Genomic DNA, 26,192 nt, shown 5'->3' with positions numbered 1-26,192 from the left:
ATCCATAGACAATTTTCTCTTAGATAATTCAGATTTCAACCTCAGTCCAGCCCAGCCCAGGCCAAACTGTCACTATTCTGAATTATCTGAATTGGAATGGATGAAGAGGGCGCCTGGGTGGCTCAGTTGGTTAAGCATCTGCCTTCGGCTCAGGTCATGATCCCAGGGTCCTGGGATGGAGCCCCACGTCGGGCTCCTTGCTCCCCGGGGGAGTCTGCTTCTCCCTCTGCCCCTTCTCTTCCCCTCCCCCCCAGCTCATTCTTGCTTGCTCTCTCTCAAAAATAAACAAATAAATCTTTAACAACAACAACAAAAGGAATGGATGAAGAGTTACTGAACCCAAGTCATTGGAATGGAGTAAGGAACTTGTCTCTAATCAAGACCCCACATGGGTTCAGTTCACGGATGTCCCCAACCATGAACATTTTCATGGTAGGTAGTACTGAGTGGACAGGGCACTGAAGCAAGAACCAGGGCACCCAGGTTCTGATCCCATCGTTCATTTGCTGTGTGTTCTTAGCAAGTCATTTCTGCTCTCTGGGCCTCAGTTTCCTCCTCTGCAATTGAAGGACATGGAAGAAATGATCCCTAGGGTCCTCTGCAGCTTTCAAATTCTGTAACTTTTGTATCCAAGAAGATTTGAGAAAGGAGATGGGATCCCAGCGTTTACTGAATTTCCTCATCTGTAAAATGGGGGGGAGGCAGGAATGAGCATAATAATAGTAAATGAGTTGAGCTTGTAAAACCTTTAGAATAGTGGCTGGCACCATCGAGTGGGTGTTCTCACCTCTTTTGGGGGCTATATGTCAGAGAACCCTCCCTTCCATGGATGAGAGGGGAAATACGGATCTGTAATGCATGAGCAAGAACATTGAAAGCAACCAAATAAACACTGAGTTTATTTCTAATCCATCCTAACTGCCCTCCTCTGCCCCCGGGGAAGCAGCATCCTGACCTCTGATGAGCACCCCTGCCCCAGAAGAGGAAGCTGAAGATGCCATCAGAGGAGGAGGTTTTCCACCACCAGTGCCTGTATTAGCTCTTCTGGAGGGCAAAGAAGGAACCGATGAGCTCACTCTGGACCAGAGGCGGTGAGGAGGAGAGAGAGAAAGACTCAAATTTCCAGAGGCTGTTTCAGTTTTCTTTTCCGTTTTGTGCAATTTCACTTATGATATCAAGCAGTCCATGGCCGCTGTTTTGGAAACTCCCCTTGGGGGGGCGCCCCTTCTACTGGCCTGACTCTATAAAGGGCCAGCCTCAGCAGCAGAGGATCCCTGCAGAGGATCCCGAGACAGCAGGTGGCTCTCCCGCAGCCTATACCCGCAGGTACCATGAAGGTCTCCGCAGCTACCTTTGCAGTCCTGCTGGCCGCCGTCACCGTCTGCGCTCCTGCCTCTGCCTCCCCATGTAAGTCAGGTCCCGAGCACCGCAGCCTGAGCCAGACCCTCACGCTGGCCCAGACTTCGCCCTCCTTTCCGGCTGCAGCATTTATGCTGTCGGAACCCAGTGATTTATATTCCCAGATAGTGCTTTACCCAGATGTCCAGCTGTCCCTGGAGCCACCACACAGCAGGGACCCTCTCTGCTCAAGTCTTCTGTCCTCGAGATCTACATCCAAGCCGTCCAGGTGCTGAGCGCAGACCGATGCTGGGGCTATTAGCAGGCAGAGGCAGCCTTGAACTGACCTTGAAACACAGCTAACTTATGCCTATCACCAGCAGGGTTCCTAAGAAACTTCTAAGCTTGGGACAGTCATATTCTCCCCATTTCATAGATGGAAAAAGTGGGGCTTGGGAGAGGATTTTAATTTTTTTAATTTTAATTTTTTTAAAGATATATTTATTTGAGAGAGAGAGAGGGAGAGAGTGGGGGGGGGGGGCAGAGAGAAAGGGAAAGAGAAAATCCCCAGCAGACTCCCACTGAGCAAGGAGCCTGACGCAGGGCTCGATCCCACCACCCCGAGATCATGACCTGAGCTGAAATCCACAGTGGGACGCTTAACCAACTGAGCCACCCAGGTGCCCTGGGAGAGGATTTTTTAAAAGCCTAGTATGGATCAAGTATTATGCTGACTGCTCTGCATGTACCATGTCATTTAATACTTGCCACTACTCTTAGAGAAGCTGAGCTTGACTTAGAGTGGAGTTAAGTAACTTGCCTGAGGTCACACAGGAAGTGGGGAAACTCGTGTTCAAACCCAGTTGTAGCTGGCTTTTAACTCTCCTACCTTACCGGGAAGTGGCAACTGACACTTCCCAGGGTCATCCTGAATTAACTGAGCAACAAAAAGTCCTCCTTCTCTGTTCAGAGCCCTTCTTATCATGCCTCAGCCAGAGGCTCCCAGGATGCAATACACATCTTCAGGCCCCTCTTGAGGGTTGAGGCTGAGCCATGAAGTCTGAGTTTTGGAAGCCTCCCCCAACCCATCGTAGGTCTCAAAGAAACAAAGTTCTGAATCTATTGAGGATTCTGGGAGGGCAAGAATAAGGGCAAGGGGCCCAAGACGAGATAGGAGGAAGCCCAGCATATCCGTAGAGCCAAAGGCAAAGGGTTATGGTGTAGAGGGAAGGATACAAGCAAGACTCGAGGATTAGATGAAAGATTGTAGAGATCTTCTCAATCCTCTGTTGGAATCCCCCACTCTGCTACTGTGTGTCCACGGCCAAGTGACTTTACCTCTCTGAGCTTCAGTTCCAGCTAAAGGAGGATAAGAGTCTATCCAAGATAACATACCCAGCCCAATATCCTGTGTGCAATGGCAATGAATACAGGGGTCTCCTTGTTTTCTCCTCCCAGATGCTTCGGACACCACACCCTGCTGCTTTGCCTACATCTCCCGCCGACTGCCCTTCACCCACATCCAGGAGTATTTCTACACCAGCAGCAAGTGCTCCATACCAGCAGTCGTGTGAGTCCCAGCCCTGTGGACCCTCTAGTGGGGAGGAGGGGGGAGTGAGGAAGGGACACCTCTTGTCCCAGAGCCAGCCCCCCACAGGAGCCCTCTAAGAGGGCACCCTATCCACTCCTACCCATTTTCCAGCTGCTCAATTAGCCATAGTTCCTCCCTCTGCAGCTTCAGACCCCCCACCCACCATCACGTAGATTAGATAAGGGGCTCCTGGGGCGGTTCTCCCCACTCTGACGAACTGGGTCAGGTCTCTGATCTTTAGGAGTATGACTTTTACTTTAATGTGACCTACAATGCTCCTGCATGGAGAAAAGATCGACACAGTCATCTCTCTCCAATTAAGAACCCCACATTCCCCCTATCCCACACCCAATTGAATCCACCTACAACCTCAGAGGATCTAAGGAGGAGAGGTCAGAGGCCAGAGCCCTAGTTACAGTCAAGTGTATTTAAAAGAAAATTATCAATTGGTGAAGAAATAATGACATGAGATTCTCCTTTAAATATGCAAACTAATACATTTGAAAAAATTAAGTCTACTACCTAGGAAGTGCCTACTGTGTATCAAATGTGTTACATGGATTACCCCTAAATTTCACTATAACAACCCTTACAGGTATGCATAATTCTTTCCATGTTTCGATAATGAACCTGAGACCCAGAGAGGTTTGGTGACTTGCCCAAGGTTGCACAGTAAGCGAGGGATAGAGCCTGTCTTTGGAGCTTCCTCTTTCTACTACAGAAAGGTCAACAATGATGGTTGCTTAAGAAATTTAAGATGAGGGGCGCCTGGGTGGCTCAGTTGTTAAGCATCTGCCTTCGGCTCGGGTCATGATCCCCGGGTCCTGGGATCGAGCCCCACATCGGGCTCCCTGCTCCGCGGAAAGCCTGCTTCTCCCTCTCCCACTCCCCCTGCTTGTGTTCCCTCTCTCACTGTCTCTCTCTGTCAAATAAATAAATAAAATCTTTAAAAAAATAAAGTGTACAATTAAAAAAAGAAATTTAAGATGATAGAGACTTAAAGAATGAAAATGGGGTAATCATGAAGTTTCCTATATAACAGCGATTTTTATTTTTTTTAAGATTTTATTTGTGAGAGAGAGAGCGCACAAGCAGGGGGAGCGGCAGGCAGAGAGAGAAGCAGGCTCCCCACTGAGCAAGGAGCCCGATGCGGGGCTCGATCCCAGGACTCTGGCATCATGACCTGAGCCGAAGGCAGACACTTAACCGACTGAGCCACCCAGGCATCCCTCGAAGTTTTTTTAATCCAAAAATTCCTGTGACACTTGCAAAGCTATAGGTATTCAGAATTACCTTTTGTTCTGGTGAGTCCTTCAAAGTATAGTGGTAATATTTAGCACTACTAATTTTATCTCTGAAGACAAATATTTTTCAAAAGAAAAAAAATCTTTGAGCACCTGTTACGGGAAGGTAGAGATGAATAAACCACAATCCCCGCCCTCATGGGACTCACAGTCTGATACAAGGAAAAGACAAATGCAGAATGACTGGAGTAACCCTGCATTAAAAAAAAATTACAAAAGGAGAGAGGAAGCACATCCAGCCTCGGGGGTGAGGGGAAGTTTGCTGCAAAAGGTGTTTGAGAAAAGCCTGAGGGACTGGGTACACTAGGCAGAGCGAATGTCGCCAGGACTCTCCTTTGGTTGATGCAGCATCCCCGTGTAGAAAAGCAATGAGGGCCTCGAGTGTCAGCACAATGATGCTGCATTAGAGCGAGTGAGATGAGCTGGCACAGGGAAAAGCCTAGAAAGGTCAGGTCCAGTTAAGAGGCTGTTACGGTTATCCATGTGAGCGGTATTGAGGCTAAACAGGACCTAAAGGGGAAGGGAAGGAGCGATGGGGTAGGAAACCATCACAGGTGGAGTCAGCAAGCCCTGGCAGGTGAGGTGAGGTCAGGAGCAAGGACGAGAGGGGGGTTAAGTGACTGAGGTTTCTACCCAGACGGCTGGAGAAGGGCGGACGCCCCCCGCCCCCGCCAAGTCTCAAGGAAGAGCTGTTTAAAGAGGAAAGAACCAAAGTGCCAGCACGAAAACCCTGTGGCAATGTCCAGCAAGGAGTGTGAGAAGAGGGGTTTGTAGCTAGAAAACAGCGTTGGGGCTAGAGATAGGACATTCTTTTATAGGAGGAAAGGGTCTCCTGAGATGAGAGTGGCAATCTTTAGCAGAGTCTTGGTGAACAATGGCCCCAGAGCTAGTCAGCCTTGGTTACAATTGGCAGTGGCAGGAGCTTGGACCCAGCAGTTAACCTCTCTGAGCCTCCGTTTCTTCATCTGCGAAGTGGAGTGAAAAAGAAGTACTTCCCTCACTGGGTCAAAGGGAAAACAAGGAAATGAAAAACGAAATTGGAATATATCCTGGCACACAGTTGGTGCCTGATAAGTGTTAACTTCTCCTTCTCCAAATGTACTATTACACAGAAGTGACAAACTTGACAAGTGAATGCAGTTCATTCACTAACTCATTCAATAAACACCCATTAAGCCCCCGCACTGTGCCAGACTGAGGGCCAGAGACTTGGGAGAAAAACACAGAAAAGGGCAGCAATTCTGAGAACACCTGCTCTCAAGGGGCAGGCGGAGGAGGTTGCTCCCAAGAGAACGGGCAGGAAGAGAGGCAGGAGGGGAGTCAGGCAAGTAGGAGGTCCCCAAAATGGGGGCAGGGAGAGCAGCTTAGCTTAGCCAGGAGGGGTTGTTCCTCAGTCTCACGTTCTTCAGGAGGAAATGGGAGGCCTGAGAAGCCCTCACTCTAGATATTCGTTTCCTGCCCTTTTGATTTCCTGGCCACTGGCTGAGGGGGCCAAGAGAGAGGATAGCAAGTCTGCAGGATTTCCTGTCGGACTCGTGGCTGAACAAGGGCAGGGGCTTGGTCTGAAGCTCCCTCACCACCCCAAATAAGCAAACAAACACTAGGAGGCATGAGAGGCCAGAATACTCCATCTGCTCCCTTTCTCTCCTCTGCACACTAGAATGGAAGAAAGAGAGATGGTCAAGTGACTCTGAGTTTCAGAAAAGGGGAGGCAGCTTCCTCGAGAACAAACACTATCCAGGATAGAACCTGAAAAGAAACCAAGAAACCCTCATTCTCACCAGACGACCTAAGTCCTCACTTTGCCTGAAAACCTTTAGGCTCATAAAGGTGCAGGAAAACATCTTAAAGAAGCCAAAAGGAGAAAGGTCCAAGTAGACAGGGCTGGCCCAAAAGTAACATGTTAATGGGCAGCGCCGCTCACTAGGCCCACGGTCTCCCCCAGATAGAGCCGGTCTCCCAGCAAACAGGCAAGGCAGGCAGCTAGACTGAGGCCGTGCCCTGCAGGCTTTTATACCTCCAACGCCTACCATCAACACCCGTGGAAACAAGGCCTCTCCCTCCCAGAGGCCTCCACATTCCGGCGGGGTTTATTGGTAGAAGTGCTTTGACAACAGCTATACCTCGGGGCCTTCGACCTCGCTGAGCACTGATACCCAGTACCAGGACCTTTGTCATGTGGCTCTGATCCCTCCCAAAGAAGAATCCCATAACATCCCAATAACAATACGTGTGTGGTATTTTCCACACCTCCACAATACTATCTCATTTGAGTCTCACAACAACAGTGCAAAGTAGGAATTATTTCTATCTATATTTTAGAGGTAAACAAATAGATTCAGAGGCCCGAAGTGATTTGCCAAGGTGAATGCACTAATGGGTAGTGAAATCAAGACCCAAGGTCATGTCTGTCACTGATGCACACACGCATAGATGTTTTCATCTGTTGAGCGTCCACCCTGTGGCTGTATTATCTAAAGCCAAATCGTACTTTTGGTTGTTTTTTTTAACCACTTCTTATCTCTCACTTAGTCAACCGTGACTCAGTTCCTAGAAGACACCTCTTCTTCTCTGCATCTTGAGCACCCAGCACAGAGTCTGAAACCGAGATGCACTGAGGAAAGCTAGTGGTTGACAAGCTCAATCCTAGACTCCTCAGGGTCCATATGCCCTTAGCTCTCCAGGTTGCATGGGTTTGTGTGGGGGTTAACATGCGCACAGATCTGCTTTTGGTTGGGAGCCCTACGACCCAACAGAAGAGGAAATATCCTTTCCTTAAAAGCTACAAATCCAACCTTACAGAGCTCCAAGAATGCCCCACCCCAGTACCATCATCTTCATCCCCTTGTGGCTCAGTCCACCTCATCCCCAAAACTGGCTGTCCGGGTGCTGACCAGGTCTCATCCTGTCCTCTTCTCCCACAGCTTTGTCACCCGGAAGCACCGCCAGGTGTGTGCCAACCCACAGAAGAAATGGGTGCGGGACCACATCAACTCTTTGGAGATGAGTTAGGATGGAGGGAGTCTTGAACCTGAACTCATGCAAACTTCCCTAGTGCTTCTTGTTCTTGTCCTAACCAGCTTGGGAGACTCCCCACAAACCCCTGCTCCCACTCCCTCCTGGGAGGGCACAAATTCCACCAGCCAGCAGCAGCTATAAAAGCCTCCTCCACCTAAAGCTCCCAAGAGCTCCTGAGGCTCTGCCTTGTGCACACAGTCTCTCGGCTCTGAGCTTCATTTAGGCCCCTCGGCTTCTTGGCCCCGGCTCTGCAATCAGAAAGGAAGTCAGCTTGCTTCTGCAGGCAAAGAAGGGAGGAAGACTGGGCTCCTTCGGTAAAGTCCTGCGGCCACAGATCCTCTCTCAGCCCCCTCACTGGGAAGGGCTGACTGGCAAAATGTGAGAAATCAGCTTCCCATTAAAATTCTCCATGCAGGGCGCCTGGGTGGCTCAGTTGGTTAAGCGACTGCCTTCGGCTCAGGTCATGGTCTCAGAGTCCTGGGATCGAGTCCCACATCGGGCTCCTGGCTCAGCGGGGAGCCTGCTTCTCCCTCTGACCCTCTCCTCTCTCATGCTGTTTCTCTCTCTCTCTCTCTCTCTCTCTCAAATAAATAAATAAATAAAATCTTAAAAAAAAAAAAAAAAAATAAAATAAAATAAAATAAAATTCTCCATGCAGTTACCAAGCTGGCTCCTGATTTGACTGCCTCCTAGGGAACCCTCCTTCCTCGTGAGCATTGAGCAATTAGCTACATATTGAATTTAACTGTCCTGTCTTTTTAGAGTTCTTTAGCAGACTTTCTGTGTGCGACTTCAAGTATTTTATTAGGAGTTCATATCATATCTTTGTAGAATGTTCCCTAAGTTTGGATTTGCCTGGGTGTTTCCTCATAATTCGATTCAGGTTAAACATTTCTGGCAGAGACACCACGTGGGTGACACTGGGTTTCTCAGTGCAGCACATCAGGGTACATGTTGGTTTACTGGTGATGTTGAGTCTGATGGCCTGACGGTCCAGATTTTCTTGCCACAGCAAGCTCGCTGATGTGAGCCAGGCACTATGCCAGGCATGGGAGGTTGGCGGGGAGAGAGATGAATGAGCCACAAGCCACAATCTTTAACTTTAGGCAGATTAAACATATGATAAACACCTAAAGGGAAGCAACTGTTCAAAAAGCTGTGGTCACACTGGGAGTGGGAGTGGCGGGGGGATGACACCACTGAAGGAGGTGAGGCAGGGTGCCTGGGGGAGAAAAGAGATGTCAGAGATGAGACAGCGTTTAAATGAAGTTTGGAAGATTGGAGAGCCAGTTTAGCAGGTAGGAAAGGCCTGACAGGTAGAGGGAACAGCATATGTAAAAGTAGGAGGTACGGGAGGCAGCTCCTCACCACACAGGGAAGAGTTCAGTCTCTTGCAGCCAAGGAGGGAGGTGTGTGTACAAACAGGGCTTTCCCCCTCCTGCCATTTTCCTGATGACTAATCCTAAGAACCATCCCTGCCCCTCCCATGGGCTGATGTGCGCTTGACAGTTCACCAAATGCTTTGACTTTCTTTCCCGTGCATGCCTCACCACAGCCCCTCCAGCTCCCAGACAGGCATGACTTTCCCACTTTTCAGATGAGGAAACGGAAGCTCCCAGAGGTCAAGTGACTAGCTCAAGGCCACAGGCCAGGGGACCCCAGGGGTGGGGGCTGGGGGGGCGGGGCTCAAGAATGGAACTGGAGTCTTCCATTTACCTAGGAGATCTGGTTGCTCAACACTCGGAAGATTCTACCCGCAGAAGCCCCAGCCCCTCACCTGTCCCTCTTGTGCCACAGAGGACAGGTCTCCCCAGCTGTGTCCCCACGCTCCCAACAGCCCTGTATTGCCCCACCTGGGTTCCCTCTGGTCCCACCAGGAGAAGAGGAGGATGGCCTACGAAAAATCAGCTGATCTCTTTGACATCTCCAGGTCCATGTTCAAGTACCCATGGCTAGAATACCCAGAAAGGACCAAAGGTGAGGCTGGAATAGACAGGAACAAAGTCAAGGGTGGGGCCTGGAAAGAAAAGCTCCCTGGCTCCCTCTCCCAAGACGGGGGTCTGGTGAGTTCAGCAAATCCACAGGAAGGGTCAGGGCAGGCCACCGGACACTTGGTGGCTCCCCACGGCCTTCAAGGTAAGTCTCCACGACCCGCAAAGATGGGACATCTGTCTCCCTAGCTTCCGCTCCCACATCTGCACCCTGCTCTCTACCCGACTCCCCACCTCCCGGTCTTTGAAAGAAGTCATTCCCCGTGTCTAGCGCTCTTCCCCCTTATCTATTGGGCTAACCGCGACGTGGATTAAAGACTGAGCCTCTGGGAAACCTTCCCTGATCCTCCCAGCCAGGTTAGGGGCCTCATTTGTACCACCTGTGCCCGTATCTTCACATTTGTCTCCCTTTGTTAATCACTAGTAAACAATTCTGTCTCACCAGCTAGATCCGTGGTTCTCAGAGTGTGGTCCCAAGACAAACAGCATCAGTATCTTGTTAGAAAGGCAAATCTGCTGAATCTATACTCAGGATGAGTGCCAGAAATTGGTTTTAAGAAGCTCTCCAGATGAATGTGTGGTGATTAACATAACAATAAAAAATTTTTAAAAAAAGAAGCTCTCTAGGTGATCCTACAACACACTCAAGTCTGAGACCCACTGAATGAGACCACTGGTTTTCACCATCAGCTGCACATTAGAATCCTCTGGGGAGCTTTCTGAAAGGCCTAGGCCCTATCCCCAGAGCATCAGATTCAATTAGTCTGATGTAGGGCCAAGGCAGGTTAAAAATTCCCCCAAATAATTCTAACATGCAGCGTTCACTAAATGCTGAATAAATGAATACCTGACTGGATGATTCTTAGCCCACCATTTGTACCACAGAACTCAGAAAAGTCACGGCTCCTGTTCACCTGCCCTTGTCCTGCTACCAGGTAAGACCCCTAACTTTTGCCCCCGCCCCTGGAAGCTTTGTTAAAATGCCAGGGGCAGCCGACTGCCCCTTTCCTTTAAGGCCAAGTCACAGAACCCTTACACTCATCCTTGGGGCTGCCGCTAATTCTGTGTGACCGTGGACAAGTCACTTGCCCCCCGCCCCCGGGGCCTCAGGCGCTTCCTCGGTCACAAGCCAACCCCTGTCCCACTCCATTTGGGGAGTTGCTATGAGCTACTATCTGTAAGGCCCAGGCTTAATGCCGGCAGTGCTCAATAAGGAGTCATTTTTATTCATTAATGCGGGGATCCTCATAGTTAAAGTTGCCGGATAGAATACTGGATGCCCAATTAAATTTGAATTTCAGATAAGTAACTTTTTGTATAAGTATGTCCCAAATATGGTATCCAATACCTAAAATCTAAATTTACCTGGGCATCCTGGTTTTTTTTATTTGCTTGGTTTTCACTAAATCTGACAACCCTACTCATTACAAGTCAATGCTCCACTTTCTGAAATCATGGCAGTAACCTGACAACCTTTACTATGATCTTCTCCATCACCACACTGAAAACCACTGGCTGGAGCCCCTCTTGTTGCTCAGAGAACTGACTCTGACAAAGGCTGGGGCAGAGATAGGAGTGAATTCTAGCCAAATCTGCGGAGAAAGTCCCCTGACCCACCCACCACCCTCCACTACAATCACAGCTGCAGTTTCACGACCGTTTAAGGAAATTCTGCTTTTCCAACCGAACTGTGAAGTTCCACGAGGGGCAGGGATGATAACTGCCTCCCCAGCACCTAGCACAGTGCTTGGCACTTAGCAGGTGCTCGGTGAGTATCTGCTGCATGCCTGAAGGGGCAAAAGCCTGTCTTTCCCTTTTTCACTCCACATCTCCCTCACCCCTTGCCTTTTTTTTTTTTTTAAGGTTTATTTATTTATTTGTCAGAGAGAGAGTGAAAGAGCACAAGCAGGGGGAGCGGCAGACAGAGGGAGAAGTAGGCAGAGGGAGAAGCAGGCTCCTTTGCCTAGCAAGGAGCCCGATGCGGGACTCGATCCCAGGACCCTGGGATCATGACCTGAGTGGAAGGCAGACGCTTAACCGATTGAGCCACCCAGGCATCCCACCCCTTGCCTTTTCATCTCCTTGCCCAGATGGCCTTTTCAAAGTGCTTTGAAATCCTCAAATAACCAAACGGTGTACTCTGATTGGCTTACAGATCAACAAGGGCTTCACAATCTTGATCTCGTTTGTTCTTGCAACAAGGGCTACAGAAAAAAGGATTATTAGCTCCATTCTGCAGATGAGAAGACAACTGAGATCTTGGTGGGTGAAGTCACTTGCCAAGTCACACAATGGGTCTCTGACTCTAGCTGAGATGAGAGACTAAAGGGCGTCCCTCTCACCTAGTCCCTTCTTATCCTGGTCTTTTTCCTGGCTGAGGAATATTCCCTCCCACTGCTGTGCCATTCACACCCCCCAGATGCCAAAGGAAGAGTTTCCCCCAAGCCCAGAGTGCTGGAGGCAGCACCCGAGCAAGCCACATTCAGTGCCTTACTGCTACTTCAAGAAGCCTGAGATCTACACACACTGGCACACTCTGTATGATCAGCGACAAGAACGGGATGCCCAGAAAATGCTGCAGAAAATGAGAGATCACCCTAGGTGTGCTTTGCCCCTCCCTATTCTCCATACCCTTCATACCTTCTAGGAAAGAGAGGAAGGAGAAGGAAGGAGTGGGGTAGGGGGTGGGGCAAATCCAGCTTACAGATCCCAGAGAGAAGCCTGGGGTAGGAGGAGGTGCATCTGTCTTCCTCTGGTCCCATCTCTGAGCTGGGCTGAGGACCAAGGGCAGAGGAAAGTTTGTGAAGTACAAGGGAGGGAACAAGGGGACCAAGGCTGCCTATGCAATTTCTCACACAGGCAGCTCAAAGAGGGCATGCCCATCCAAAAATTCCATCTCCCTATGCGCAAGTTGACTATAAAATCTCGGACAGTATCCAAGCCCTCAGACTCTACTGGGAACCCCCTGAAGCGGCAAAGATTAAAGGTCAGGGACCACGGTGGGAGGGAGAATGGGGAGACTCCCTTTCTGTGGGTGCCCTTATCTTGGGCTCACATGATCCTTCAGCCCTCAGTCCCTGCCTACAAAATGGAGGGAGAAAAGGAAAAGGGATTTGATGAGCTCCTCTCTGTTTGAAGTTCTACAACTGTATTTATCCCTTTCTTCCTCTCCGCTGGCTCCCTTGGATGGGCAGGAACTCACCAAAAGCCTGGAATCTCCCAGAGAGCATGAGCAGTTCTATGCAGCACAGGTGAGAGGTGGCAAGGGTCGTGGAGCATGGCCACAGGTAGGAGTTGGCTGAGCTGGGGAGTAGAAAGATGCTTGGGGTGGGGATGGGGGGCAGTGTTCCAAGACAAAACTCCAGCTGTGTCCAGAGGCTGTAACTCATGGGGGTGGTATCTGAGCTCTCTTCCCTTTCTTCCACCCCTGTTCTTGCAGGCTCTGGGATGCCTGGGCGTCAGTGACAAGTTTGTCATAGAGGCCCTGCAGCAGGTGGTGAGTCTAGGGCTGCAATGAGCTCATGAGAGGAGGAAACAGGGTGTGAGGTATGTGGAGCATGGGCACAGGGGCACAGACAAGGCTCGCCAAGGTGCAAGGATGCTGGGTCAGATGCGGTGAGGAGAGAGCTGCCAGTGTGCGGCATGCCACATCTCATACCCTTGGCTTTCTTGAAGGGCAGCTTGGTGGGGCTGGGGGAATCTGAAGTTCCCCTCTGTCGAACAGAAAAGACCCTCGACTGAAAAGCAGAAAAGAACTGGGACTGAGTTCATTCTCTACCTTAACTGAATCAATGCCCCGTGCTTATAGGCCAATTTATAATGGGGAACATGCGTTCTTATCCATATTCGCATTTAAATCTTACAAACTGGGAATAGACAGTAGTATCTGTATTTTTCTAATGATAAAATGGAAGCTCTGAGAGTGAGCCAAGTGACTTGCCCAAGGTCCCATGGCTACTAGATACCAGATAGGGATCGGAACAAAAGTCTTACTCCCGAGTTGTGTTCCTTCCATTGCACCATCCTGCCTGTTGTACTCTGTGTTTGAGCATAGAAGGTCACTCTCTAGGCCTTGGTTTCCTCACTTGTAAATGAAAAGTTAAGCTGAAATGATTCTTAACGCTCTGACATTCCATCACCTTACGGCATATCTCCACCACCTGCCTCTTAAATCAGGCCCAAACTGGTCCAGAGAAAGTGAAGTATGAGGCCTGTCGAAGCCTGGCCATGCTGGGTGAGTATGTCCCCTCCCTGAGGGGCGAGTGGGAGAAAGTGAGAAAGGAAGCAGTGCAGCCCCTTTCCCCTTTGGGTAAGGACACCCACTTCTACCTAGCATTTGGCAGGATCTGGGAGCTAACCTAGTACTGTGGGCAGAGAGAGGAGAGTGGAGTGAAAAGAAGAGATTGGGAGGGAGTGGGTGGGTCCCTGGAACCCCAGCCATGCTCAGCCAGCTGCACCAGTGTCCTGGGAGGACGGGCAACACCTGGGGATCCAGTACTCAGAACTTCTGTCTTGAGGGCACAGTGGAGTCAAATGGGTCCTGGCAGAGAGGAACAGTCCCTGAGGCTCTGCCCTGACCTGAGGACCTCCCTGTCCAGGCTGCCTGAGTAAGCACGTGATCCAGGTTCTCATCACACAGCTGAAGGGGCAAAATGAGGGGCAAAGGATGGATTCTCTGACAGGGCTACGAGCGGCTCTGAACTCCTGGGCTGCTGTCCCCAAAGACAAGGTGATTGGGAGAAGAGTCAGTAACTGGGGCAGGTAGGACAAGGTAATTGATGGTGCTGGCTGGGGTTAGGTCAGGGAGACGGTAACCCCTAGCGCCTAGCCTTGGTGGGAGAAGACACTGTCCTCGTGGAGTTCCCTGTGGAACAGCTTCCCTGAACAGAAGCGCTGGCAGGGCCACGAAGGAGTCACACAACCCCTGACAAGCTGGCTTTCAGAGCCATGGTCTGTTCATTTCCAAAATGGGGGAGAGTCACACTCATCAGGATGAGCACTGAGTAATGTACAGAACTGCTAAATCACTAAATTAAAACTAATAGAACGCTGTACGTTAACTATACTAATACAACACTGCATGCTATTTTTCAATATAAATTCATCAACAGATTAAACAAAATGGATAGTAATTATAGCATTGTTGAGAAGATTAAATGAGATAATGTATGTAAAGCACCTCGTTCAATGCCTGCGCTTTTTAAATGGTAGCCATTATCAACCTTAAAATAACCTACTAAAGAAAAAACCTCTCTCAAGAGGGGAAAGGGATCAAGAGAGTCTGCAACACTACTCAAATTTTTTCCTTTTAGAGTCCTCTTACTCTGAGCCCATCACTGTTCCATGTGAAATAGAAGTCATCATTCATCCATTTACTCAACAAATATATATATTTTAAATCAGCTATCACATGCCAGGCACTGTCCCAGGCCCTTAAGATACATCAGTGAACCAAACAGACAAAGATCCCCTGCTCTTGTGGAGCTTACCTTCTAGTTGGGGAGACATATAATAACCAGTAAACTTAATTATATAGTATGTTAGAGGTGACAAGTGCAGTGGAAAAATTAGGTAGCAGGGTGAGGATGATCAGGAATGCCAAGTGGGGATGGGACTAAGCTGCAGTTTTAAACACAGAAGGGAGGGAAGGCTTCATTTAGAAGGTGTCATGTGAGCAAAGACACGAAGAAAGTGAAGGTGTTAGCCTTGCAGATATCTAAGAGAAGGCATTCCCGGGGGAAGGGCCAATCAGTACAAAGGCTCTAAGGCAGGAGGGTGCTTGGCATGGTCCAGGGACAGCAAGGAGGCCAGTGTGGCTGCAGAGGAGTGGAAATAGAGAAAGTAGTAAAAATGAAGGTAGGTCAAAGTAGTTAACAGGAGACTCAATTATACTAGATCTAGATCGACTAAATCATACTAAATCATTGCTTTCTGGACGACTTCAAGTACTTGGACTTTAACTTTGCCTGAAGTAAGGAACAAAGCAGTGACATAATCTAACTTACATTTCAAAAGGTTCACTCTGCTGTGCTGAGAAGAGATGGGAGGTGGGGGTGGGGTATCAGGTGGAAGCAGGTGGACCAATTAGGGGCTACTGGAGCAATCCTGGTGAGATATAATGGTGGTATGGATCACAAAAACTCTTGACAGGTAGAATGTGAGCTACAAAAGCCAGTGAGGAAACAAGGATGAAGCCAAGGTTTTTGGCCTAGTGGCTGAAAGGATGGAGTTGTTATTAACTAAGATGGAGAAAGTTGCAAGTGGAACAGGTTTGGAGGTAATATCAGAAGTCCAGTTTTGGACAAGTTATGTTCGAGATGTTACTGGACCTCCAAGGGAGACAGCAGGTAGAGTTGTATGTACAATTTTGAGTTTAAAAGTCTGAATCAGAGAAAGGAATTTATGAGTTGTTGGCATATAGATAGCCTTTAATGTCATTCAATTAGATGAGATCACTAAGGACCAAGTAGGAAATCTTAGGGCATCCCAATATTAAGAGCTCAGGGAGAAGAGGAAGAACCAGTAAATAATGACAGCTGGCCATTATTAGGTAGGAAGACAACCCAAGAGTGTGGTATTCTGAAAATCAAGTGAAGAACATATATCAAGGAAAGGAAACAAATCAACCACATCAAATAATATAAGGACTGAGAACTGATACAGATTAACAATGTAGGAATCCTTGATTATCTTAACAAGAACAATTTTGGTGGGGTCATGGCGGTGTAGGTCTGACAGAAGGAGTTTAAAAGTGAACAGGAGGAAAGAAATTAGAGATGGCAAGAATGGACAACTTTCCAAGTTTTGCTGGCAAGGGCTGTAGCTGGCACCAGGGGTGGATTTTAGAAAAAAGAAAAATAATAGCATGTTTCTATGGTCCAGTAGTTAGAAAAATGATAACTTTGAAGAGAGAATAAAGAGTTGTGATTATGTGAGAAGAGATGAGGTCTAACACACAAGTGGAAAGACTAACTTTAGACAGATGGCCAGAGTCTATACTAATAAGAGCAGGGAAGAATATATGGGTGCAGGTATTGGAAAGAAATAGTGGTAGGTGCCTCTGGAACTTCTTTTCCAGTTGCTTGTATTTGCTCAGTGAAGTAGGAAGCAAGGTCATCAGCTGAGAGTTAAGAATGGAGGAAGAAGTGTTGGAAGTTCCAGAGGACAGGGTGTGAATCAGGAGGGTGGGAAAAAGAATTGCCCATGGAAAAACAGTATGGTTACTAGGTAGCACTAAGGGTCTACACAAGGTTTGTGTTCACACATTCAAAGCAAGATCAGTCACCATAACCGTGTGCTTTTATCCAGGAAGCGCAGGCACAGAGTAAGTCGAGAGCTGACTACAATGAAGCAAGAGGAGGTAAAGGAGTTGAGTGAGGCAAGCAAGTGACTATAGTAGGACCATGGAGTTTAAGCTGGGTAGAGAGGGAAGAAAATGAGGAGCAGTGAAAAGGTGCTCAGTGGACTGTTAATCCTTGTGGAGTCCAATAATTATTGGCAAGATAGGAGCTGGAAAGATAGGAGGTGATGGTCAGAGAGTGGGATCCATGAAATGGAGATCATGGAGAAGTCACAGTAATGGATAATGATAAAAACCTCTCTGTGAAAATTAATGGCTTACATAGAATGGAGGACAAGGACAAGATTATTGGAGAACAGGAGTAGGATCAATGACATGTATATTTTTTAAAATGTCAGGAATTAAGATAGCAGAAGTGTTCGAGAGTGACAGTCATCCATCCACAAGATAAAGTCAGAGAGAAATGAGATAAGACCTAGGAGCAAGTAGAGGAGAGCAAAAATAAGGGGAAGTGGGTAAAATAATCTGAGGACATGAGATTCATTCTGGGGAGGAGGGACAATGCTCTGGAAGTAGCAGTGAATTGCCCTCTTAACAAAGCCTGGCTGAAGACATAGTCCCCCTGCCCATTTCACTTCTTGTCTCCCTCAGAGGACTCAAGTCGGGGATGAAGAGAAGTTGGTACCTGTGCTGCAGATGCTGATAAATAAGTCATCGAATGAAGCAGCTCTGGAGGCAGCCCTGTGCTTGGGTTTCCTGAGGCCCTGCAGCAACACAGCCCAAGAGTTCTTGTTGCAGTGCCTGAGCCAAGCGTCCAAAACCCAGCAGATGAAGGTGTGAAGGGCAGGAGGCTGGGCTCCCTGGGGAGCACTGGGGAACCAGAGGCCAGTGCTGACTTTGGTATATATAGCCTGGACCCCGTCATACTCAACCAGAGAAAAGAAGCTTCAGCAGGGAGCACTGCGGGGCCCTGTGTGTCTATGAATATGTATATGCATGAGTATGGGGTCACATAGATGTGTAAGTGTACATGTCTCTGTATATATTTGATTTGTATGAATGTTCATTTATAAATGTGCACATATGTGCACACATGAACTTAGGTTCTCACTCAAAAGGCGAAGAGGCAGGAGATGGACCCCATCTGTTCCCCATGAGTTTTAGGCTCAGCCCTCAAGCCTACCTGGCCGTCCAGATGCCTCTTGGCCCTGTACACCCCACCCTACCCTGCCCGCCCCCCCCCAGGCACTCAGGATGCTGGTCAAGATGATGCATGTACACACAGCCACAGTCACCAGGGCCATCCTAGACCAGCTGTGCTATTCTAGTGTCCTGGAGGTAAGCTCTCAGACTGCCTAGGACCATTCCTTCTCCAGCACTAGCACAGGGGTGAGGGATAAGGAAGAGAGTCCATCCGTTATACCTTCCCACCTCTGCTCTCAGCACCGCTCTGAAGCCACCCAGATGCTCAAGACCATTGGGCTGGAAAAGATCCAGGCACAAGGGCTGGAGGGATTCACATTTGACCTGCTCTGGAGGAAGACGTATAATGAACCTTTCCTTGTAAGTGAGACCAAAGTCCCAAGCCCAGGCAGCCCAAACCCGCCTCCTTTCTCTTCTCTGAAGACCTCCCCCAGCTTGGCTCCCACCACACTGCCCCACAAAGTATCATATTCACTCTAAGGCACTAAAGCACTCCCTGTTCCCCTAATACGGCCCATGTTTTCAAGCCACCTTGCTTTTGCTCAGACAGTTCTCTCAGCGAAAAGTGCCGAGTCATCCCTCCCTCCCTCTGCAAGGTGAAAAATTTGCCTCATGCTATTATTCACTCCTCCCTCCTCCTGCCTGTCACAGTGACTGCTCCTGCAAGGCCAGTCCAAACACCTTCTATGGGAACCTTTCCCAAATCACCTCCAACAGAATGAATCCTGCTTTCCTCTGTGTCCCTTTGCTTTCATCTTTTTGTAGCTTGTTACAGAACCAGCCACAGAACTTCTAAAGACATTTTTCTAAAATGTAAATCAGATTTTGTCTCACCTCTGTATAAAACTTTTCAGTAACTCCCCAATGCCCTCAGGAAGGCTTACATTGCCCTTTACCACCCAAGGCCTGCTTCCCTCTCTAGCTTCATCTCTCCCCACTCCTGCTCAGGGCCACACACCAGCTATGCTTAAAATGACCTTGTCCTCATTTATACCTGTTATCCCAGTGTAATTCCTCAGAGTGCCCCACTTTGAAGAGTCTCAGTGTGGTTACCTAGCTAAACTGAAATATTTTCTGTTCCCCAACCTCTGTGTGCTCTCTCCTGCCTCTAAGCTTTTGTACATGCCCTCCACTCTGCCCAAAACGTCATCCCACCCCCAGCCCTCTACTGATTAACTGCCATCCACCCTTCAGGCTTCAGCTGAGGCATCACTTCTTCCAGCAAATCTTGCTGATACTCGGACTGAGGAGACCCTCCTATGTTCACCCTATAGTTAGTTCAGTTGTAACACTTAAAACAGTAGTGTGACTGCCTACTCACTTGTCTGCTTCCCCTACCAGACCATGAGTTCCTCAACACAAGGACCATATGTAGCACAAGGTCAACATTCGGTAAAGGTTTGTGAGCACTTCAAGGTACACTCCTGTATTCTTTTTCTCTTAAGGTGGGACAACAATTAAGGTTGTCCCACCTTAATTCTTCTTCAGGCTATGAGGCAGGCTGTGGCTGAAACTGTGGAAGAGCTCAAGATGAAGCCTACGATGATGAACTTGGTGGAGGCGTGAGTGGCTCCGGCTGGGAGCTGCCAGAGCCAAATCCCAGGCTGTGGGAAAGGGGCACAGGGTCGGAAAGAGCTGAGAATCTGATCCCAGTTCTTACTTCTCACTTGCCCATGCCCCTGGCCAAGTCACTTTTTGACCCCTAGGATTTTTCTTTATCTGTAAAAGGGGGCCGATAATACCTACCACTCAGGGTTGCTATAAAATATAAGAGCTCAAATTAAGATGAGGACATGAAAGGCATCTAAAGAAGGTAGAGTTCTGGACGGATGTGAGTCCTAATTGTCATTCAGTGCCTCCTGGCAAATTGCAGTACCTGCCTTTCCCTTCCTAGCCCCTTTCCTGACCCAAGTAACAAGAGGGAGCAATTGATGAAATTAGCATCACTCATTGACCTTAAGCCTGACTCACTCTGGGCTGCAAGAAGAAACAACCAGCCTTTCTCCCCTACCCTCTAATTGGATAATACACTCATTCCCTTCTACATAGGCAATTGATGAACTCAAATGCCACTGCACGCCAGGAAGCAGTCATCTCTTTGGTAAGGCTAGCTCTGCTTCTCTGGCCAGATGTGTTGGTGGCCAGGGGAGTAGGCAACTGAGCACAATTACTCAGCGGCAGAAAGGGCTATAAAGTTTGGGGAGGTGTGCTGGCTTGTTTTAGAATTCTGGCCCTACCAGGAATTCAGGGGTAACCTCTTCTTCAGGATTGGAGGTATGTGGGATAAGGGACAGGAGATGGGTATAAGAGATGTTGCTTAGAATTTGCAGGAATTGTCTTGACTCTTCCTGGTGAACAGTATGCACTGAAACCCAATGCAGTGGTCCCAAAAGGGAAAGAAAGGGATACCTCAACTGGGGAGCTATAACGCCCCCTCTCTCCAGGCCACAGGGTTATCAGAGGGGGACTAGAATGGAAAAGAGCACAGATGTGCATCTTCCTAGGCTGGCTACTTAGTCACTCTCATTCTGCCTCTGCCAGGGCGTCCTGGGGATCCGCAACCCACAAGTGTTCCACTTGCTCCTGGACATGCTAGACACAGAAAAGAGCCAGGCTGTGAAGAAAAGCGTAAGGCATTCCCGCCCACCTCCTCCACTTCCTACCCCTCCTCTAAGCCTCTCTCACCCATCCTCACCACTTCCTCTTTGTCAGGAGGGAGGAAAGGGGAATGAGCCTCGGACATTATCCCTTGACTTCATTACTTGGGGCCATAGCGGCCTGTGGCCAGAGCACCCCCTCCCTGGGGTGCCCCCTCCGCTCCCAGCCTTAGCCTGAAGTGAGCCAGCCATAGGACCTTTGTTTCAATGCAGCTACAAGAAACATTAACTCTCTTGGCCTCAACTGATCCCTGGATCCAAAACAAGCTGAAGAACAAGGTTCTCTTTGTATATGAGGCACTTAAGACTAATGAGGAGGAAGGGCCTACAAGGTTCCGGAAAGAGCCTGAGAACCCAGAAGAGTTAAATATCCAAGACTTTCAACTTGCACAGCTGAACCCCTTGTTTATTGCAAAGTCCAGAGCCACATCAGACCAACAGAAAAAGCTGAGTGCCCAGAGACGCTCTGCCTTCTACCTCACCTCTGCCTTCCCACCCTGTTTCTCTAAACCAAAACACAAGGAACCAGCCACAGGGCCCTGGGTGCCAAGGATCAGGAAGCAGCTCCAGATTCTTGCTAAAACCTCCCAATAGGTCAGTTCTTCGGCCCAAGTCCCCACTCTCTCCCTGAGGTTGCTTCTCAGGCTCCCCTGAGAAAACAATCTATACCTATCTTCCATGAATAAATGAGTGTCACTCCACCTATCACTGCTGGTCCCTTTGTCAGAGGCTGCATGGAAACTCAGGTCTCCTCACTCCTGGTTGAGTGTTAATTCACTCAAGCCACATGTCCTTTTCACAAAGGGAAAGAGCCAGAGCTGCCCTAGTGGCCAACCTGCCTCCCTAAATCAAGCCCTTGTTTATGCCCAGAATTTGATGAGCCTCTGCCCAGAGTGGGCTACAGAAAGGAAAGTAGGAGAAAATCCTGGAAAGCTTGGCTCTTGGACCATTTCCTCTTACTAACTTGTTGCTCCTCACTACCACTTCCCAGTGGTCAGGAGGTAACGAGGCTATAATCAAGACCAACCATCTCTGCTGTCCCTTCGCCACCTGCTTTCTGCCTTCCTGAGGGCCATGCCCTGTGACAGGCCCTATTTACTCTCTAAAACTGCTTCAGTTTTCTCCCTTGTTTGTTCTAAAGGCTTGTTTCCCTTTGCCAATAGGACCTGCCACACCAATCCCAACAATCTACATCCTCCATCAAAAAGAAAAAGCCCAGACTTTGTGTAGTCAGAAAAATCTGAAGTCTAAATCCTAGGGTCCATCACTTTCTTGAACTTTGACTTTGGGCAAGTTAATCTTTGTTTCCTCACCTATAATAAAATGAGAGTAATGTACACTACTTCAGAGAGCTCTTCTGAGGAGTAAACAATAATATAAATCCTAATAGAGTGCCTAGCATCACATAGTAAGCACTCAAATGTGAGCTGCTTTTCTCTTTTCCTCTCTTCAGTGTTGTCATGTGAGCCTGTGACCACCAGAGGTTAAAAACGTCCCACCACCCCTATTAATTCCCCCAACCTGATTGAAGTGATCTAATGTGAGGTCAACTTCTTCCCATTAAGCAGAAAAAGGTCAAAGTAAAATAGATTCTCCTTTCCATTTCCCCACACTCCAGGTTCTAGAGTAGTCCAGTTCTTCTGAATGGTGTGTGTCACTCAGATGTATCTTCCTACCTACCCCACCACTTCCAGATACATGTTTTGCCTCATAGAGTTGTAAGTAAAAACCAAAAGAGTAGTGAAACTATTCTGGAGTAAAAGCACCATTGCCTCCACTAGTGTGGCACAAAGACCAAAGATGGCAAAAATGATCTTCCTCTCTTGCTCACTCTGCACCTTTGGGCCAATGAACAATCTAACCCAAATTTCCCTGGGCCTTAACAGCCTGTGGGTACAAACAAGGGTTTAATAACTACATAATTCAGGCTCTCAACTCCTACAAAATCCTGCCCACAGATCTCCAACCCCTGCTCCTCCTCCTCCATATTTCTGGCTTTCTAGAGGATGGTCTTATTACTTGACCAGATACCAGTCTCTGCTCAACACCTCAATTCTAGTTTCATCAATCCTCATATCAGAAGACTTAAGACAGCACTGAACATAAAGCTCTGCAGACATGTATCATAGGACCTCACTGATTTGAGGAATTCTTAATCTCAGCAAACAAACGGAGAGTTGCTGGAGTGGGGGTGGGTGGGAGGGATGGGGTGGCTGGGTGACAGACATTGGGGAGGGTATGTGCTATGGTGAACGCTGTGAATTGTGCAAGACTGTTGAATCACAGATTTGTACCTCTGAAACAAATAATGCAATATATGTTAAGAAAAAAAAAAAGAAGATAGCAGGAGGGGAAGAATGAAGGGGGGAAAATCGGAGGGGGAGACGAACCATGAGAGACGATGGACTCTGAAAAACAAACTGAGGGTTCTGGGGGGTGGGGGTGGGAGGATGGGTTAGCCTGGTGATGGGTATTAAAGAGGGCACGTTCTGCATGGAGCACTGGGTGTTATGCACAAACCAAATGAATCATGGAACACTACATCAAAAACTAATGGCGCCTGGGTGGCTCAGTCGTTAAGCGTCTGCTTTCGGCTCAGGTCGTGATCCCGGGGTCCTGGGATCGAGCCCCGCGTCGGGCTCCCTGCTCTGCGGGAAGCCTGCTTCTCCCTCTCACACTCCCCTTGCTTGTGTTCCCTCTCTCGCTGCCTCTCTCTCTGTCAAATAAATAAATAAAATCTTAAAAAAAAAAAAACTAATGATGTGATGTATGGTGATTAACATAACAATAAAAATTTTTTTAAAAAGCTCTGCAGAGAGCACCCACCATGTGGTACACCACCCATGTACTAGAGCATTCCCAGTACCAAAGCCACCTAGATTCAACACTCTGACAAAAATGCTTAATCCAAGCTGTGGCCAGTTTCTCTCTGAAGCCTGAAAGCCCACTTCTCTCAGCCAACAGGATCTGTTGGTATTGCTCTTTGGACACCATCCAAAATATAAGTTCCCCCGTCTTCTCTCTCCTCTCTTTCTAATGAAACCTCTGAATACACCCTCCGATGGCAGCAGAAACAACAAAAGGCATATACACCCTCCTCCTCTTCCAACATTCTCATCCATCTCTCTGCTATAACTGAAATCTGGCGCTCTTCCTTGAACTAGCCTCTTTCCAAAGTCTTAGGTGTTGCTCAACCTCCTCCATTCCTTTCAATGTCACCATTGCCCTGTGCCTTCTTCATATAAAAATCACTGCTTCTCTGAGGGTCTTGGCTCTAATTATCCCACCCTCTGGTCCACTTCTCTATTTTCTCTCATTCATCACCTGAACCTTAGTGTTCCTATCACCATGATGGTAACAACCATCCAACACCCCATCTCCTCGGTTCTTGATCTCAACTACAAAGTCTTCTCCCTTCCATTCACTTCAGCCACCCACTTCCATGGCCACACCTAGCCCCTGTCATCCCCTGGAATTGCTTCATCTCCAAAATCCTGAACATCTACTTGTGGACCCAAAGCTATCTACCCAGCTCTTTTTATCCCCACTACCAGTTCTTTGAATCTCATCAATAACACTATGCTCTTGATGTCCCTACATTCTTCATTAACTTCCTTTTTTTCTTCCTACTCAGCCTGGACTTCATCCATCAACCACTAACCTCACTCTTCTCATACCTCTACTAGGTATGAGACAAATTTGAAATTTTTCTTCAGATTACTAGTTTCTGACTAGTAAAATCCCTAACCCTGGATCAAACTGCCTCTGTTCCTATAAGCAGGTTGCTGATTAAAGATGGAGAAAAATCACATATCCATACAGACTGTACCCACAGAACACTTGTTCCCTATGTTAACTGAGCTCATATTGTTGCCTGGCAGTTTTACGGGTTCCATACTTTCCTATTTCCTACAATGGTTGTTTCAAGCCTTCTCTGCTAGCCTCACATTTACTACAGTCTCTTCAAACCTTCTATCATATTCCATAACTCTCAGCAGACCATTATACTTTACTATACTTGGAAGGGAAAAAGACATCAGATGGAATTACCTCAATTTCCTGCCACCTCTTTTATAAGCATCCTTCTACATAGTAAAGAGCACAGGCTCTAAGGCCAGATCCTTGGATTAGAATCCTGACTCTGCCACGCACTAGAGATGTGATCCTGAGCAAGTTGCTTAGCCTCAGTACCTCTGTTCCTCACTGTACCCTAGGAAAAGCCCCTTCCAAGTGGCAATCAGAATCATTTATACCATTCACCTCTTCTCTGAAATGTTTCCTTTACCTCCTTGGTTCACAGCATTATTGTGAGAATTAGTTAACACACAGATTGCTTTTAACAGTGCCTGGCACATGGTAACCTCCCAATAGATGTTAATCGTCTGTTACCATTATTACCAGCACCTGCAACTATCCTTACCTCCAGTAACAACGCAAGAAGCATTCTCCTCTTTTTTTTTTTTTTTAAAGATTTTATTTATTTATTTGACAGAGAGAGACACAGCGAGAGAGGGAACACAAGTAGGGGGAGTGGGAGAGGGAGAAGCAGGCTTCCCGCGGAGCAGGGAGCCCGATGCGGGGCTCGATCCCAGGACCCTGGGATCATGACCTGAGCCGAAGGCAGACGCTTAACCGACTGAGCCACCCAGGCGCCCCAAGCATTCTCCTCTTCTAAGGCAAATCCTTCACCAGTGTTCTGGTCACCATTCCTTCAAGGGATGTGAATATTAACTATCCCCATTTCCTTGCAAGGAGTGTATAAACATGCTTAATACTCACCCATCTTAAAAAATAATCTCCCACAAACCCACATCCCTGCCTAGATGCCTCCTCCTCTTAACTCACCCCACTCCCCCCCTAACCACCCTTCATAATCATGATTCTTAGTTCCTCATATTACTGGACTCCATTTCTCTAATTTCTATTATTCACCATCCCACTTCATTTTGAGTTCAGAATTCAATTCTCGGGCACCTGGGTGGCTCAGTCGTTAAGCGGCTGCCTTCGGCTCAGGTCATGATCCCAGGGTCCTGGGATCGAGTCCCACATCGGGCTCCCTGCTCAGCGGGAAGCCTGCTTCTCCCTCTCCCCCTCCCACTGCTTGTGTTCCTGCTCTCGCTATCTCTGTCTCTGTCAAATAAATAAATAAAAATCTTTGAAGAAAAAAAAAAATTCAATTCTCTACCAAACAGGCTTTTGCTAAGGCAGTGGTTCTCAAAAGGGGCAATTTTGCCCCAAAAAGGACATTTGGCAATGTTGGGAGACATTTTTAATGGTCACAACGGGGGGCTGCTACTGGTGTCTTGTGGTAGAGGTCAGGGATGCTGCTAAACATCCTACAATGCACAGGGCAGCCCCCCACAGCAAAGAATTATCCAATCCAAATGTCAGTAGTACCAAGGTTGAGAAACCCTGTGGTAAGATAATTTACAACCTCCATATCACTAAATAGGAGTGCTTTCTATCCTTTGTAACAGACTTGGCCTGGCTTGAGCACTTGACACCACTAGCTTCTCCCTCCTTAAAATCCACTCTTCCCGGGGCGCCTGGGTGGCTCAGTTGGTTAAGCGACTGCCTTCGGCTCAGGTCATGATCCCAGGGTCCTGGGATCGAGTCCCGCCATCGGGCTCCCTGCTCTGCGGGGAGCCTGCTTCTCCCTCTCCCACTCCCCCTGCTTGTGTTCCCTCTCTCGCTGTGTCTCTGTCTGTCAAATAAATAAATAAAATCTTAAAAAAAAAAAAAAATCCACTCTTCCCTTGGGTTCTACCAATAACTCACTGGACATTCCCG

The 26,192-nt window shown here is 48.1% G+C and overlaps 2 protein-coding genes across 2 annotated transcripts; both read left to right on the top strand.

Annotated features, from left to right (window-relative positions):
* Positions 1 to 1,277: 1,277 nt before the first annotated feature.
* Positions 1,278 to 7,403, top strand: CCL5 (C-C motif chemokine ligand 5). Its single transcript, XM_045888121.3, has 3 exons — positions 1,278 to 1,407; positions 2,797 to 2,908; positions 7,158 to 7,403. The coding sequence occupies exons 1-3, from the start codon at positions 1,332 to 1,334 to the stop codon at positions 7,243 to 7,245; spliced, it is 276 nt and encodes a 91-aa protein (XP_045744077.1). The 5' UTR covers positions 1,278 to 1,331; the 3' UTR covers positions 7,246 to 7,403.
* Positions 7,404 to 9,140: 1,737 nt separating this feature from the next.
* Positions 9,141 to 21,093, top strand: HEATR9 (HEAT repeat containing 9). Its single transcript, XM_045888122.2, has 15 exons — positions 9,141 to 9,228; positions 10,128 to 10,177; positions 11,662 to 11,843; positions 12,102 to 12,228; positions 12,437 to 12,493; positions 12,682 to 12,738; positions 13,419 to 13,476; positions 13,841 to 13,971; positions 17,194 to 17,376; positions 17,788 to 17,880; positions 17,986 to 18,105; positions 19,234 to 19,307; positions 19,795 to 19,846; positions 20,287 to 20,373; positions 20,616 to 21,093. The coding sequence occupies exons 1-15, from the start codon at positions 9,141 to 9,143 to the stop codon at positions 20,994 to 20,996; spliced, it is 1,740 nt and encodes a 579-aa protein (XP_045744078.2). The 3' UTR covers positions 20,997 to 21,093.
* Positions 21,094 to 26,192: the final 5,099 nt, after the last annotated feature.

Source organism: Mirounga angustirostris, unplaced genomic scaffold, assembly GCF_029215605.1.
Source record: "Mirounga angustirostris isolate CCGP_5_RB_7025 unplaced genomic scaffold, mMirAng1.0.hap1 SCAF_17, whole genome shotgun sequence".
NCBI classification, from domain to species: domain Eukaryota; kingdom Metazoa; phylum Chordata; class Mammalia; order Carnivora; family Phocidae; genus Mirounga; species Mirounga angustirostris.
The sequence above is the reverse complement of the archived record's forward strand: the minus strand, read 5'-3'. Positions and strand labels throughout refer to the sequence as shown.

Excerpts from the sequence above, each read along its gene's own strand:
- CCL5 (XM_045888121.3), top strand. The coding sequence starts at position 1,332 with ATGAAGGTCTCCGCAGCTACCTTTGCAGTCCTGCTGGCCGCCGTCACC. Across the intron at positions 1,408-2,796 it reads TCCTGCCTCTGCCTCCCCAT|ATGCTTCGGACACCACACCC; the intron begins GTAAGTCAGGTC and ends TTCTCCTCCCAG. Across the intron at positions 2,909-7,157 it reads TGCTCCATACCAGCAGTCGT|CTTTGTCACCCGGAAGCACC; the intron begins GTGAGTCCCAGC and ends CTTCTCCCACAG.
- HEATR9 (XM_045888122.2), top strand. The coding sequence starts at position 9,141 with ATGGCCTACGAAAAATCAGCTGATCTCTTTGACATCTCCAGGTCCATG. Across the intron at positions 12,494-12,681 it reads AGCAGTTCTATGCAGCACAG|GCTCTGGGATGCCTGGGCGT; the intron begins GTGAGAGGTGGC and ends CTGTTCTTGCAG. Across the intron at positions 17,377-17,787 it reads CCAAAACCCAGCAGATGAAG|GCACTCAGGATGCTGGTCAA; the intron begins GTGTGAAGGGCA and ends GCCCCCCCCCAG.